The sequence below is a fragment of the Macaca nemestrina genome, chromosome 6 (genome assembly GCF_043159975.1).
Source record: "Macaca nemestrina isolate mMacNem1 chromosome 6, mMacNem.hap1, whole genome shotgun sequence".
Taxonomy (NCBI): domain Eukaryota; kingdom Metazoa; phylum Chordata; class Mammalia; order Primates; family Cercopithecidae; genus Macaca; species Macaca nemestrina.
Genome location: NC_092130.1, coordinates 36,194,376 through 36,209,629, shown reverse-complemented (window position 1 = coordinate 36,209,629; position 15,254 = coordinate 36,194,376). Strand labels below are relative to the sequence as shown.

Genomic DNA, 15,254 nt, shown 5'->3' with positions numbered 1-15,254 from the left:
CCTCTGTTTTTCCCTCCCTCCCTCTCTCTCTCCAGAGGACTCTCTTTTTCTGACTCATTCCGGGTTTGAGGAAATAATTTTTCTCTTTTCCTTCAGACGGACATCTGAGTAACTGGGGAATTGGCCTGCCTTGCCTGTGAGCTTGACGGAAGATTGGATATAGATGAGTTGATTATATTCTATGAAGTAACAGCTCACTACCATCTACCATCCAGGGTTTAAACTACTTTTTCAGCATCACTTCACCTGTGGACTCTTATACATTTTGCTTTCTTGGGGGAAAAAACCTGGGATAAGAGGAGGTCATTTTTTAATAAGTTAGCATCCTTTTCCCTTTCTTACAAGTTGATCCGAAGGATAAGGCTGTGACTCCATTGGATTGCACCTTCAAATCAAAATAGCAGCAGCAGAAGAAAGGGACAATGGCTCTGAGTGGAAACTGTAGTCGTTATTATCCTCGAGAGCAAGGGGCCGCAGTTCCAAACTCCTTCCCTGAGGTAGTAGAGCTGAATGTTGGGGGTCAAGTTTATTTTACTCGCCATTCCACATTGATAAGCATCCCTCATTCCTTCCTGTGGAAAATGTTTTCCCCAAAGAGAGACACGGCTAATGATCTAGCCAAGGACTCTAAGGGAAGGTTTTTCATTGACAGAGATGGATTCTTGTTCCGTTATATTCTGGACTATCTCAGGGACAGGCAGGTGGTCCTGCCTGATCACTTTCCAGAAAAAGGAAGACTGAAAAGGGAAGCTGAATACTTCCAGCTCCCGGACTTGGTCAAACTCCTGACCCCTGATGAAATCAAGCAAAGCCCAGATGAATTCTGCCACAGTGACTTTGAAGATGCCTCCCAAGGAAGCGACACAAGAATCTGTCCCCCTTCCTCCCTGCTCCCCACCGACCGCAAGTGGGGTTTCATTACTGTGGGTTACAGAGGATCCTGCACCTTGGGCAGAGAGGGACAGGCAGATGCCAAGTTTCGGAGAGTTCCCCGGATTTTGGTTTGTGGAAGGATTTCCTTGGCAAAAGAAGTCTTTGGAGAAACTTTGAATGAAAGCAGAGACCCTGATCGAGCCCCAGAAAGATACACCTCCAGATTTTATCTCAAATTCAAGCACCTGGAAAGGGCTTTTGATATGTTGTCAGAGTGTGGATTCCACATGGTGGCCTGTAACTCATCGGTGACAGCATCTTTCATCAACCAATATACAGATGACAAGATCTGGTCAAGCTACACTGAATATGTCTTCTACCGTAAGTACAAAGGGTTCTTTTAATTTTTTATGTGTGTCAATTCTCTTCGCAAATGTATATGGTCTGTGTGTTCTGTCCATACCTAAGGAACATGGTTTGGAATTCTTTTAACTCTTGAGTTATAGTTAGAGAATTAGAGGTTATAATTCAGCTCTCATGATTAACCTAAGGCAACTTTTATCCAATGAGGTCACAGAATATTCAAAGGCCTCCAAAATCACAAGATGCAAATGATGTTGGTATATGCAATATGTAAAATGGAAACAAGCATGTATATCTTTTTTTTTTTTTTTGCCAAATATTGAATTGTGAAAATAAGGTTGATGATTGCATCTTGGCTGTTTGTCCATAGGAGCTTGGTATACTCAGTGGAAAAATTACTGCTGTCTATTCATTTAGCTGGACTTTGAGGTCTATTAAGCTGGTTGCTGAAGACTTGCTTTCATCAGGGGCTTTGAAAACACAAATGGATGTTGCCATGAATAATGTGGTCTTGGCTAGATGGCAGTACAGACTGCTGAAAGGCCCCCTGCTCCCCCCAAGTCTAAAATTTGCTTTTAAGGGTTTTACAAATCTGCTGTTTGATTCTGAAGCCTTTTGTACTGAGACCTGAGTTGCACTGCAGACTTAATTAAGCTGAACTTCATTTAAGATCTATCTAAAAGGAACTAGATCCTTGAGAATTGTCAATCACATGCAAACACCTTCAGACAGCTGAGGTGATAGAATTACTGACATAAAAGGAAACCAGAGAGGGAGGAAATGAAACAATGATACTGAAGCCTTTTAAGTAAGGGGTTCTTGGAGGTAAGTTCATTTGCTTAAATGAAGATACCCTGCAGATTCCTCATTTTATGATATGGCATTATTCTAAACTATAAACTATGAGCCATTGATCTCTGAAAGGAAGAGTAAATCAGCCTGCACTCTTTGGTACTCGATTTTAACTGCCAGTTTTCAACAGGCCCAGGAGTTGGGTGAAGTAAATTCCACAAGAAATGTGTTTCCAGTGTTAACATTTGATTTCCTGTATTCTTATTCTAAAACAAATCCAGAATTCAGAATTAAAATATCTAAATTTCTTTAAACATAAAAGTAGGACTGACTTTCTTGGACTGGTTTTCTTCCTTAGTTATGTTTATTCATTTGGCAATGGTGCTGGAAACCTTGGTGAAGAGGCTAGTGGGAAGCCAAGTTGTTCTCTACTAAGCTGTCACACATTTGGTTTTGAGAAGTGAAGGCACACGTATTGCATAGCCAGAACAACCTGTGGAAAAAAATGAAATCAGTAATCAGTTCAGGAGTATACTGATGTGCAATAACAAACATCATTTGGTTCATTAATCCTATCTGTGGCCTTTATCTACAGTCTATATCTTCCTTTATGCTAGAGCCTAGTGGACAGGTATTGTTTTCTTCCTTTTGGTAAATTTCCCACTAGTGTAGAGATAAGATTCTGCCTTTTTAGCTTTGTATAAAGGAATATGACATTATCTATCGTTCTAAAGAAGAAATATCTTCTCCAAACTTTTTGGAGAAGTACATCTTAGAGATGGTTCCCATGCAGCTTTGTAATATTTACCATGTTCTCCAATTTTGAATATTTGAAAACATAGCATCATAAGAAGCTTCAACCACATAAATGAAAACATACCAGTTATACCCCCCAGAAAGACCACATTGGATTTATAGTCACTTGCTTACAGAAATGAGACCCACACACTGAAATTTATTTGTCTACCAGTGGCATTTCTGTGTTCATCAAAGGCTCATCTGTCCAACACAATTTCCCTTTAGATTGCTCTGGACAGGCTCCATTCTCCTGACTATGTCATTTCTTCTTTCTTTGTTGAATTGCTGAGAGATTGCTGAGGAATAGTTTGTTCTCCATCTCTCCATGGACAGGCTAGCACAAATGCGCAGGAACTTCATACCAGCAGCATATATCTTGCAAATGATATGCTTCCCCTTTGTACCCAACATCCAGAGCTAAGTGTTAACTATTCCTCTGTCTTAGGACCAATAAAACTGACAGCTGGCTTTCTAGGGTGCATAACAGCTTCCGTGCAGCTGCTTAGCCATAATTATTTAATTAGAAGCTGCCAACTGTGCCTATATAAGCATTAATTCATCAAGCTGTTGTGCTCGGGTTAATGGGCCGAAACCATGGGAGATGCTCTAAAGCAGGGAGTTGGCTGCATGCAAAGATGCTTTTCACAAAGGAACTCAACTTCCTCCTGGGCTTAGGGGGAAATACATACATATACATACATACATACATATATATGTATATATACACACACACACACACACATACACACACACACACCCACACACAAGCTCCTTACATCTAAGGAATTAACAGTTTAAGCAATCAGTCTTTTTTGATAACACAGGAATAATGCAGAGTCACTTTGCATGGATCAATATCTCAGTAAAAAATAAACAGCAAGAAATTAGTGCATTGCATGATGGTTCATAATCATGGGGAGAGACTTCTTGTTTCCTTGTTTGCCTATTTTTTCTTCTGAGTCTTCCAAGAAAAATTTGGTAGACCGAAATCTACCTATCAACCATGAATAAGTTAGATTCTTACCTCATTTACATTTTCATGTGGACCTAGAGTTGATGGTCACTATCAGGTGGTTTTGAGTGTGTGTTTTGTTAGCGTAGAACTATGAACAATGAAAAAGTCAACAGGTGTTTGTATGTGCTTAAGAGGAAGGTAAGAAATGTGTTTGTCTACATCACGTACACACCAAAATACAGGTGAAATGCTATGGATTATGATTCACTTATCCACAACTAAAAGAGTTAATATGAGTGATACAGGAACATAGAAAAGAAACGTCTACCCTAGGGATTGTCTTACAAAGTATTTTAGACATGTCCTTTGCTTTAATTTAAAACAATAAGAAGGCTTCTTTACTCCTTTCCCACCCAACTGACTGAATAATTACTTTTCAAGCATTATGTGGAAGGTGAGGTCATAAATATCATAAAATGCCTTCTTGATTCACCTCTAAATAAAATGAGATCTATGTAATTTGGAAAAGACAAGTCCTGATTTTGAACTAGATACTCAATGACAATTCACATCACTTAGGAACCAAATGACAGGTGCATGGAAATAAATGAACCTTTATTTCCAGAGCCATCTTCTGATGCCTGAGAGAGTGGGAAGATTGTTCTTGGTTGGAGAGAATTATGCACATTTCCAAAAGCCTACTCATGAGTGAGTTACTTCAGCCAAATGCCTGAAAGCACTAAGATTTAAAGGCATTTGCCTCTAATAAAGCTGTGATAACATCACCACACATAGGGAGGTTAATTCATAGGACACTTATTCTGAAAACATACACTCTGAATTCTGTGAATTATAGAAGCAGACACATTGATTCATCATCTTTTCAACAAATTGCAGCTTGTAAGTGCATTTTAACCTTTCTTCTCTTTACTTATTTTCCTAAAATTTACAGTTGCTTCCACAGAAGTCTCTAAATTGCCTTTTAGATGCAGTATATATCTTCAGGATTATTGATTAAGATAGGCTGTCGGAAAAAAGTAGATCAAGAAATTATCTTCCACTTATAATTCAGCTGTGTGACCTTGTATTGGGGAGAAATATATGCTTTGGCCACTGTGAATAATTTAGGTAAGATTGACTTTAACAAGCTTCAATAAGAGCATGTGCTTTCATAAGAAAAACAGGTGGAAGTGCATTTACCCTAAAATGATTCTAGCTTTTTTTTTCTCCTGGCTATTTGAAAGATCCCAGTACAGGTTGAGCATCCCTAATTCAAAAATACCATATCCAAAAGGATTCAAAATCCAAAACCTCTTGAGAGCCAGCATGGTGCCACAAGTGGAAAATTCCACACATAAGTACTCAACACAAACTTTGTTTCATGTCCCAATTATTAAAACTATTGTATACGATTACATTCAGGCTATGTGTATAATGTGCATATAAAACATAAATGAATTGCATGTTCAGACTTGAGTCTTAGCCCCAAGATATGCCATTACGTATGTGCAAATATCATAAAATCTGAAAAAATCCAAAATCTGAAACGTGTCCGGTTCAGGCATTTTGAGTAAGGGATACTCAACCTGTAAGAATTTCAATTTTTATTACTTCTAGAGATATGGTATTGGCACATTCAAAGTGAAACATCAGGGATAGCAGAGTGGCCAAAATCATAAGGTATGTGAGGTTTGGTCCCTACACCACCAGCATCTCTCTCTGTGACTTCCTTCTGTTGTCTCACCTTAGCTGTTCCTCTTTCCTTCTGTTTGAGTCACTCCTGCTCTCCAGTTCCTTCTCCCATGCCATAATCAAAGCTCATCTGGAAAATTTCTGCTCTGTCATTATACTTAGAATGCTTTCAAGGCATGATGTTACCTTCCCCAGGGGTATTTGTACATAAGAGCACTTTTAATAGTTGTGGATCAGGCATCCTTTTACCCTGAAGAAAGTAGTTCTTAAGATTTGAAACTTCTTAATTTCTGATGAAAAACAAACCACAGCTTAAGTATAAGACTTCATTGTGAAGTCAGTTTAGACCCATGCTCAGGCAGATATTGGATAATAAAGGGCAGAAGCAGCAGGCATAATTTTTCTTATTTCTTTAAGATGCTGTGCATTGAGAATTGGGCTTAATAGAACAGTGATATAAGCATGTTAGTGAAGTATTTTATTGTACTGTTTTCACTTCTATGCCAAGCAAGAGCTGTTACCTGAGCCCAGTCCCTTGTAGGAGAAGATTAAAATAGTTTCTTTCTGGGTCTGTGGCATCAGGGAAGGTATTTGGCAGCAAGAATTGTGTCAATGTATGGGTGAAAAGGGGAGGTCTCTGAGGTTGCCCCCAAGTGTTCTGATTCATTAAAGTATATATGATTGGAAAGAGAAGACCAAATGTTTCTAACAGCCTAATGAGGTTGTATCTAATCAAAGAAATTAGAAATGGAAGTAGCTGAGAATGTGCCACAAAGCTCCATCTGGAACACCTCCAAACACAAAACACGGAAAGGAGTAACTACGCATAGGATGAGTGCCAGTCCCATGCATAGAAAGAAGTCTTCCAGAAATGGATAGACAAATGCTCAGTTTCTGCATCATAACGCACTGTTGCTCTTTTTCTTTTGTCTCTGTGATGGCTTTTCTCAAGTATTGTATTTCTTGGCAAATCAGTTAATTTTTTTTATTACAGAAATTTTCAAACGTATCCAAATGTAGAGATAATGGCATAATGAACTTTCATGTAACCATCACCCATCTCTAATAATTACACTTAGCACTGCAAGACCAATCTTGTTTCATCCATATTCCTACTTAATTTCCCTTCTGTTGACACTGGATTATTTTGAAGCAAATCCCAGACATCAATTAATTTCTTCATCCACAAATGCTATGGTATATATTTCTAAAATATAAATTATTTTAAAAGCAATGTAACATCATTATATGGTATTATACCATATACCATTATAACATACAAAATTAATAATTCTTTAATATTATCAAATATCTAGTCAGTGTTTAAAGTTTCCTGATTTCTTCACAATGTTCTTAAAAGTTGGTTTTAATCAAGATGCAAATGAAATCTACATATTACATTATATTTGTCTGCTAATTTTCTCTCATGATTTAAAAAATATTGCATATAACTTATATGCAACAAAGTAGTAAAATGTCCATCTTATGTCTCTTTTAATTCCTCCCTTTCTTTCTCTTCTTCTGTTTCAGTTTTCCCTTCCCTTTCCTTCTCTCTCTCTTTCTTTTCTTTTCTTTCTCTCTTTCTTTCTTTCTTTCTTTCTTTCTTTCTTTCTTTCTTTCTTTCTTTCTTTCTTTCTTTCTTTCTTTCTTTCTTTCTTTCTTTCTTTCTCCTCTTTTTTACAACTGATTTGTTTCATGAAATCAAGTTGTCATGTTGAATATCCTGCATTCTGGGTTTTGCTCATCCATCTCTATGATCTCCGTGATATTATTAACACATCCTCCTCAATCCTTATGTTTTCAGTAAGCTCATTAGATCTAGACTCCAGATTTTAGAGGCTTAATCAGATTCACTCAGTATCTCTGACAAGTTTTCACAGGTGATAGCAAGTCCATTTTACAATTTGCATTGGAGGACTGAAATGCTGTATGTTATGGAGGCAAGATAAGGGCATGTTTTTATTGTTAGCTTTTACATATTTATCATCTGAATCAATAGCAATTGGGTGTATTCTCTCCATTGTTCAAGTTGATTCTGATGTTAAAGCAAGCATTTAAAGAGGTCCCTCATTTTCTCTCCAGTCATTCAAAGTCTAGTATTGCCCTTCCATTGTCATTAGATTAGGCTACCATTCAGGTGCTGCAGTGAGCTTACCAAGATGTGCAGTGGGCCCTACTGACTATGAGAATCATTTTGGGTAGAAAAGTTTGCCTTCTGGCTCTTCCGATTTTACATTTGAGTATCTTTGTATTCTTTCAATTGTGCTGAAACTCCACTGAACTTACCATTTGTGTTTCCCAAGCCTCTTCTCTAAATGGCATTGTTAGTCACTCAGTTGCCCAAGGAGGAATAAAATATAGGTGACATTCCTGATTCTTTCTTCTCCCCACTTTCTCCAATCTCCAACAAGTCCTGTTGGTTCTTCTCCTTCATCTCCCTCAGGTCCATCCTCTTCTTTCCGTCTCCGCTGATGGAAAGGCCATGAGCATTGCTTTATTGCTTTTCTATACTATTACAAATGAACTTAAATTGTTCTCCCCCTCCTGCATCCTGTATTTTCCCCTTTGGATCTATCCTCCTTGCTCCAAATATGATGAGATTTTTAAGGAGTGACTGACCATATCACTCCTTTGCTTAAAGTTGATGACTGTCTTACAACTGCTCTTGTATTCAAACACAAACTCTTTAACGTGAACCACGTCCTTTTGTGAAATCATTTCTGCTTCCCTCCCCAGCCTCTACTGTTGCCATTTGGCCCTCTATGCATTTATAACCTTAGCCATAACAGATCTTTTTTAGTTCCTGAATGCTGCTGTATACTTTCATGTTCATTTTTTGTGCGTGATGTTCCTTCTGCCTGGAACTCTGCCTCCATCTGCTTTGATTAGCTAAATGTTCAGTTTCCCAATCCAGAAGTTACTTCTTCTGGGAAGCCTTTCCTAGTCCACCATACCTGGATTAGGTACCCCTTATCTTTGCCTCTTTAGATCCTATTTTTCTATATCACAGCACATATAATAATGTATTCTACTTGTTTATTTACCTGTCTTTCCAACTGTAAGCTTTGTGAAGACAGAAACTGTATCTGTCATGTTCATTATTATGCCTGATTCAGTGCCTGGAACAAATGTAGGTATAGTACTTTATAAATATTTCTTTAGAATGCATTTTTAAAAGTTCCTACTGCAATATTATATTTTGGTCATAGATGCTACTGTCTTGAATATACTATTGTATTATCTCTTAATAGAAGAACTGGAGGGCAGTGATGGTGTGATTGATGCCTTAAATAATAATAATGTTATTTTCTAACTTTCACTGAGTGCTAAGCATTTTACAGACTAGTTGGAATTCTCATTGAAAGGTGGTCTACTCTTGGCACCTGCGCAAAGATTCTAGCTCCAGGGAACTGAGAAAAACACTTACCAGCAGCAAAGTCTCCTGTGGTCTCCTTTCAGTTGGTTCATCCAAGCAGGAGTAAATTGAAGCTGGATGTGACCAGGGTTTAGGGAGAAATCCAGGAGGGAACCAGGATTCAGAAAAGTGCTGCAAAATTGATAAATATCCCCAATAAAAAAAGAGCTCTACTAGAAGGCAAACTGTACTGTGAGACCGACAAGTTTGCCTTCTTAATTTTCTTACTGCCAAAGTATTCCATTTCCTCATCTCTTCCCATAAATGTTAATTTTCATTTCTTAATGCCAGAGGCAGCATAACATAGTGGTTAAGAGCCTGGATTTTGGTGCCCAGGCAGCTTGAGGTTGAATCCCAGCTTTGCTACCTACCAGATACATGATCATTAGCAAATTGCTTCCATGTCTCAGTTTCCTCAACTGTAAAATGGAGAGGATAACAATAGTACTTGCCACATAGAGTTGATATGATAATTAAATGGGTTGATATATAGAAAGTGCTTAGGACAGTGCCAGACACCCAGTCAGTGCAATAGAAGCCTTAATAAATATGAGGCCTCTGGAAATACTGCATGGATGAGACATAAGCGCTTCCTTTAAATAACATATGCGATTCTTTCTAATAGTCCTTTTGAAAACTTTGCCCAGTTTATTGATGTTAAAACAGGTTAAAACAAACAAAAAATATACAGAAGTCACTTTATAAGAAGAAGTTTTAGCTATTTGTTATAACTGAATCTGAGGTAAACCCCTTAAAAAGCTTTGAATTCTATTAACTCTTTGCTTCATTCTGGTTATTCCACAATGGAAGTGATTAATAGAGGGTTTCCTCCCCCCATCCCTGACCTTGATTTCAACCTATGGCTTTTCGGAACCTACAGTAATGTACGATGGAATTAAAAATTAAGGATACAGCTTAAATTATATATCTGATCACTGCAGAATTAGAATAACCTTTTGTGAATATCAGCCTAGAGAGTATTCCCTCTCATGGTGACAGAAAATGGTTATTGAGTATGCCACTGACAATAGGATCATTGAAATTGCTCCAGAAATGAAAACAAGACATTTTGCTTCACACTGTGAGTAGCTGTGTTATGTGGCATTCAAAGGAAATAAGATTGCTAATGGGATGGGAGGCTGTTACTGTGTGACCCATTCAAAAACTGCCCCATGTGAAGAAATTCTTACTTCTCTCCTTTTACGCATCAGTTCCACTCCAAAGAAGAAAGTTAGAATAATTTCCTCAGTCAAATTCACAGCAACTTTTTATTCTGAGTAAATCGGATGCAATCTGATTAGGAGTTAGTTGTACTGATGAAAATAGAAAGTAACTAGTTGAACATAATTTGGTGGCAAAGTTAAGAGACTCTCAGCTGCGTGTGGTGGCTCACGCCTGTAATCCCAGCAGTTTGGGGGCGCTGAGATGGGAGGATCACCTGAGGTCAGGAGTTTGAGACCAGCCTGGCCAACATGGGGAAATTCCATCTCTACTAAAATTACAAAAATTAGCCGGGTATGGTGGTGGGTGCCTGTAGTCCCAGCTACTTGGGAGGCTGATGCAGGAGAATTGTTTGAACCTGGGTGGTGGAGGTTGCAGTGAGCCGTCATCATGCTACTGCACCCAGCCTGGCCCACAGAGTGAGACTCCGTCTAAAACAAAACAAAACAAAACAAAAAAAACACAAAAAAACAGAGAGAGAGAGAGAGAGAAAGAGAGACTCTCAGGCTGTTTTAGACAACATTGTGGACTGTCCAGGTCAACAATGAGAAAATAGAGAAAAGGACAACTAAGCTCTGGTAGTGGTAACATTTTTGTACAGGGGACTCTGGAGCAGCAGAAAAATTTTAGTAATTAGACTAAAGAAAATTAGGCATATCGATATTAGAGTGTGGCAGAGGCATAGAATTAAAACCAAGGGACTTATCTTGACTTGGAGAAGAGTTTCAGAGTTCTGAAGATACCCCAAACAGAGAATGAGCTGGATCACGTTGAAAAGCACATCAAGCCCTGGTCAGGCATCACTGCTAATTTTCATACAGCTTAAGCACTCATTTACATCAGTTAAAGACATTTTCCTATGGGCATATGCCTGCAAAATTACACTGTAATTCAAATGGAAAATAGAATCCAGTTTTCACTAATTTTCTTTCTAGTCAACTAGGTGAGATTTTTTTTTCTTTTTTCCTTAAACAGAGGGATATCTGTGTGGAGTTGTTCAATTTTGTCAAGCTGCAACAAAATAAAAATGTTAATTCCTATTTGCCCAATAAAAGCATAACTTAGAAAATGAGCAGTTTCACTTGGCTTTTCTGAATAGATATTCCTTTGGGACAGAGAGGTAATAACTGATAATATAATGTGTGATATTTTCAACAATTTTAGGTCAACTTTGGATGCTCTAAAATATAAAATATTTATTTGGAAAGGTGTTATTACTTCACACTTATTGAGGACCTGTCTTATGTGAAGTACTTTTCTGCAGGCCTGTTCAGTTAAAATGGGTAGAAAATGTCATATCCGTATGCAAAGAATCAGCATTCTGATTCACCAGCTCTTCATGTTAATGATTTTCTAGTACTTCTCCACAATCTGCCAGGGAAGTGATTAACAATCTGCATATACTTCATTGATTGGAAACTGCAGGCACTTCAAACCTTCCTTCATCTTCCTTCATATGCATCCTTACATACAGACCAAAAAAAAAAAAAAAAGGTAATGAAGTGTAATTTTGTTTTCTTACACACCTTGACATCCTTTCAACAGAATGACCTTCTTTAACAGGCGGATTTAGGTCTAGCCTCAGTTACTCGCTGAGAGTTCTGTTTACTACTTTCTGGGCACGTGAGTAAATGACAGGCACCGTGACCTTGCTGTGCCCTTTGCTCTTGTGTGTGTTAGGTTCCTCAACATCATCCACCACATGCAGTGGTGGGCTCTTATACATCTTCTAGAAATACCTATTGAACACCTACAGTGTGCCCACGATTACACGAAGCTCCAATAATTCACCTGTGAGCAGAAGCATATGGTCAATGTTGTCATGGAGCATATGGTGTAGAAAGAGATTATAATAGTAAATGGGAAATTTCAATCTAGTGTGATGAGGAAGTATAAACTGATATGAATATAGAGAGTTAGCTCCTAGTCTGAACTTGGGGTATCAGGTAATGAAAACTGATTTAATGTTAATACTTAGAGAGGAGAAAATACTTAAATCTGTTTTGCATTTTTTGACTTTCAGACACTAGCTAGTGGATGGGGTCATAAAAGTTACATCCTAGGAGGCTTAGGAAAACTTTAAGATTATTAACAATCTTTTTATTTCTGATTTAGAATTTTTCCAGCGGTGGCTGTGCAAATGATATTATTAATAGTTATGCCAAGAACCAACATCATATTTTTTTTAACTCTTGAGGTTTCTCTTCCATTCAAACCCTTGTCTTTTAAAAGTGCTTATGCCAAATCAGAGTCCAAATGATAACCAAGATAAGCAGTAATTGATTTTAAGAGTACTTTATATTTGTAGTCTCCTTTTATAATGATTATCAAAATGATATATATCATTATTATTAACTTTAACTAAACATGACTGATTTACCTTGCTAATCTCATGCACAAATCATCTGCAGCAACTACTACAGTGCTGAACACTCAGGAGGTGCTCAGTAAAAGTTTGTGGAATGTATGAATAAATTAATAATACCACATTTTAAAGCAAGGAAACGTGAAATGTAAAATAAATGAGATTTGCCTTCATTTTACTTGCTACTTACTTTTAATCATGAATATACCCCATGAGTGACAGTAAAATATGGTTGAATACCCTAACAGCATCAAACCCATCTGAATAAAAGCCTTAGTTCAGTTACTTCCTATCAGAGCATACTTGGGCAAGTGTCTTTTCTTCCTAACACATTGGATCACCTCCCTCCACATAAAAGGGGGATGAGGAAGCTTCTTTCATGGCAGTGTTGTGAGAACTAAACCAACGTCAAGCATCTTGTTAGCTTTGTTCTCATCAGTAGCCAGGCATTTTATCTCCCAGCTCTTTTTTTTTTTTTTTAATTTTATTTTTAAAATTTTTGAGTCTAGCTCTGTTGCCCAGGCTGGAGTACAGTGGCATGACCTCGGCTCATAGCAACCTCCGTCTCTGGGTTTGAGTGATTCTCCTGTCTCAGCCTCCCTAGTAGCTGGGATTACAGGCCCCCACCATCACATCCAGCTAATTTTTGTATTTTTAGTAGAGACAGGATTTCGCCATGTTGGCCAGGCTGTTCTCAAACTCCTGACCTCAGGTGATCCACCCGCCTCAGCCTCCCAAAGTGCTAGGATGAAAGGCATGAGACACTGTGCAGGGCCTTTTTTTTTTTTTTTTTTTTTCCGAGATGGAGTCTCGCTCTGTCTCCCAGGCTGGAGTGCGATGGTGCGATCTTGGCACACTGCAACCTCCGCCTCTCAGGATCAAGCGATTCTTCTGCCTCAGCCTCCTGAGTAGCTGGGACTCCAGGCACCTGCCACCACGCCTGGCTAATTTTGTAGTTTTAGTAGAGATGGGGGTTTCACCATGTTGCTCAAGCTGGTCTTGAACTCCTGACCTCAGATGATCCACCCGCCTCGGCCTACCAAAGTGTTGGGATTACAGGCGTGAACCACCATGCCCAGCCTGTCCCAGCTCTTTTAATTCATCTTACAAATGTTTGGACCCAGCAGGAGAAACTGAGAGCAGATGGACCTGTTAGAGTGATGCTGCCTGCTGCCGAAACAGAAGTGCCACAGCTACCCACTGGTCTAACTCTGCACTGTTACTACACATACTTCATGGCCCTGGAGACAGAAAAAACATATCACAACTCACATTCCTTTAATTCCTCTGATCTGCTCACCTCTCCTGCCCCTTCTTTAGGCACTCATTCATTACACTGGCCTTTTGATGGTTCTTAAAACAGGCCAGCCTCTTTCCCACCTCGAGGGATTTGTCTCAACTCTCCGCCAAACACTCATCCTTCCACTTCTCATTTTTCTGAGACCTACTCATTCTTCAGGGTCAGGCTTCAATGGATTTTCCTTGAAAAGGCCTTCTGCTGCCGTCCCAGCTGAAGTAGCCAGTGTTTTCCTAGTGATGTCTATTCAGTACCTTGTTTGTTTCCATCCTAGTACTGTTCACATGTGTAATCATTTGCTTGATTTACTTGTTTATTCTCGCTATATATAAACTGTAAGCTTCCTGGGGACAGGAGCTATATTTGTCCTACTCTTTTGTATCCTCAGCACCTAATATAGTGTCTTATACATAGTAGGAACTCAATAACTTATTTTTCTCCATTCTCCCCACCTCATGATGATAAATTATAACAATAGAATTTCCTGTCATCATGAAGGCAGCAAGTTATATGTATATTTATGTTTATACATACACATGTACTATATATATGTATGTAGGTGTATATAATAGCTGGCTTATTATAGAAATGAATAAGAGGTAAAAAAGAAAAGGGCAAGTTAAACCTTGAGAGTGAGGATAAGAGATGTGGACAGGAGTGGGGAAAGCCACTTTGCTAAGTCAGGTGCCTTAGGTACCTCTGTTGTATGACAGGAATGGTAGATCTATGTAACTTCATCGTAAGACACTGAGTAGCAAATAATACCATATATGTAAAGTGACCATGTTGCTTATTAGATGTCTGCTATTAAGGCAGATTTTATGTTAGCGTGAGTGAACATCTACAGAATGTCTTTTTTTTTTTTGAGGCGGAGTCTCGCTCTGTCACCCAGGCTGGAGTGCAGTGGCACAATCTCGGCTCACTGCAAGCTCCGCCTCCTGGGTTTACGCCATTCTCCTGCCTCAGCCTCCCGAGTAGCTGGCGCTCGCCACCTCGCCCGGCTAGTTTTTTGTATTTTTTTTTAGTAGAGACGGGGTTTCACCGTGTTAGCCAGGATGGTCTCGATCTCCTGACCTCGTGATCCGCCCGTCTCGGCCTCCCAAAGTGCTGGGATTACAGGCTTGAGCCACCGCGCCCGGCCCAGAATGTCTTAAGGATGGGTAATGAAGAAGAGAGACATTAAATCTGCTTTCTTCTTCTTATTATTATACTTTAAGTTCTGGGATACATGTGCAGAATGTGCAGGTTTGTTACATAGGTATACATGTGCCATGGTGGTTTGCTGCACCCATCAATCCATCATCTACATTAGGTATTTCTCCTAATGCTTTCCCTCCCCTTGCCCTCCACCTCCTGACAGGCCCCAGTATGTGATGATCCTTTCGCTGTGTCCGTGTGTTCTCATTGTTCAATTCCCACTTATGAGAGAGAACATGCAGTGTTTGGTTTTCTGTTTTTGGATTAGTTTGTTGAGAATGATGGT

At 38.9% G+C, this 15,254-nt stretch overlaps 1 protein-coding gene across 5 annotated transcripts in view; it reads left to right on the top strand.

Moving 5' to 3' along the window:
• The window catches only part of LOC105466952 (potassium channel tetramerization domain containing 16), a 312,786-nt gene that overhangs the window by 41,356 nt on the left and 256,176 nt on the right, over positions 1–15,254 (top strand). For 4 of the 5 annotated variants that reach the window (XM_071098266.1, XM_011716157.3, XM_024788234.2 and 1 more), the window contains one exon: positions 97–1,254. In XM_071098266.1, coding sequence (XP_070954367.1) covers positions 423–1,254 — 832 coding nt within the window. In that variant the 5' untranslated portion in view covers positions 97–422. Of the gene's footprint in view, positions 1–35; positions 1,255–15,254 lie in introns of all 5 variants that reach the window. The other variant, XM_011716158.3, reaches the window with a different exon arrangement.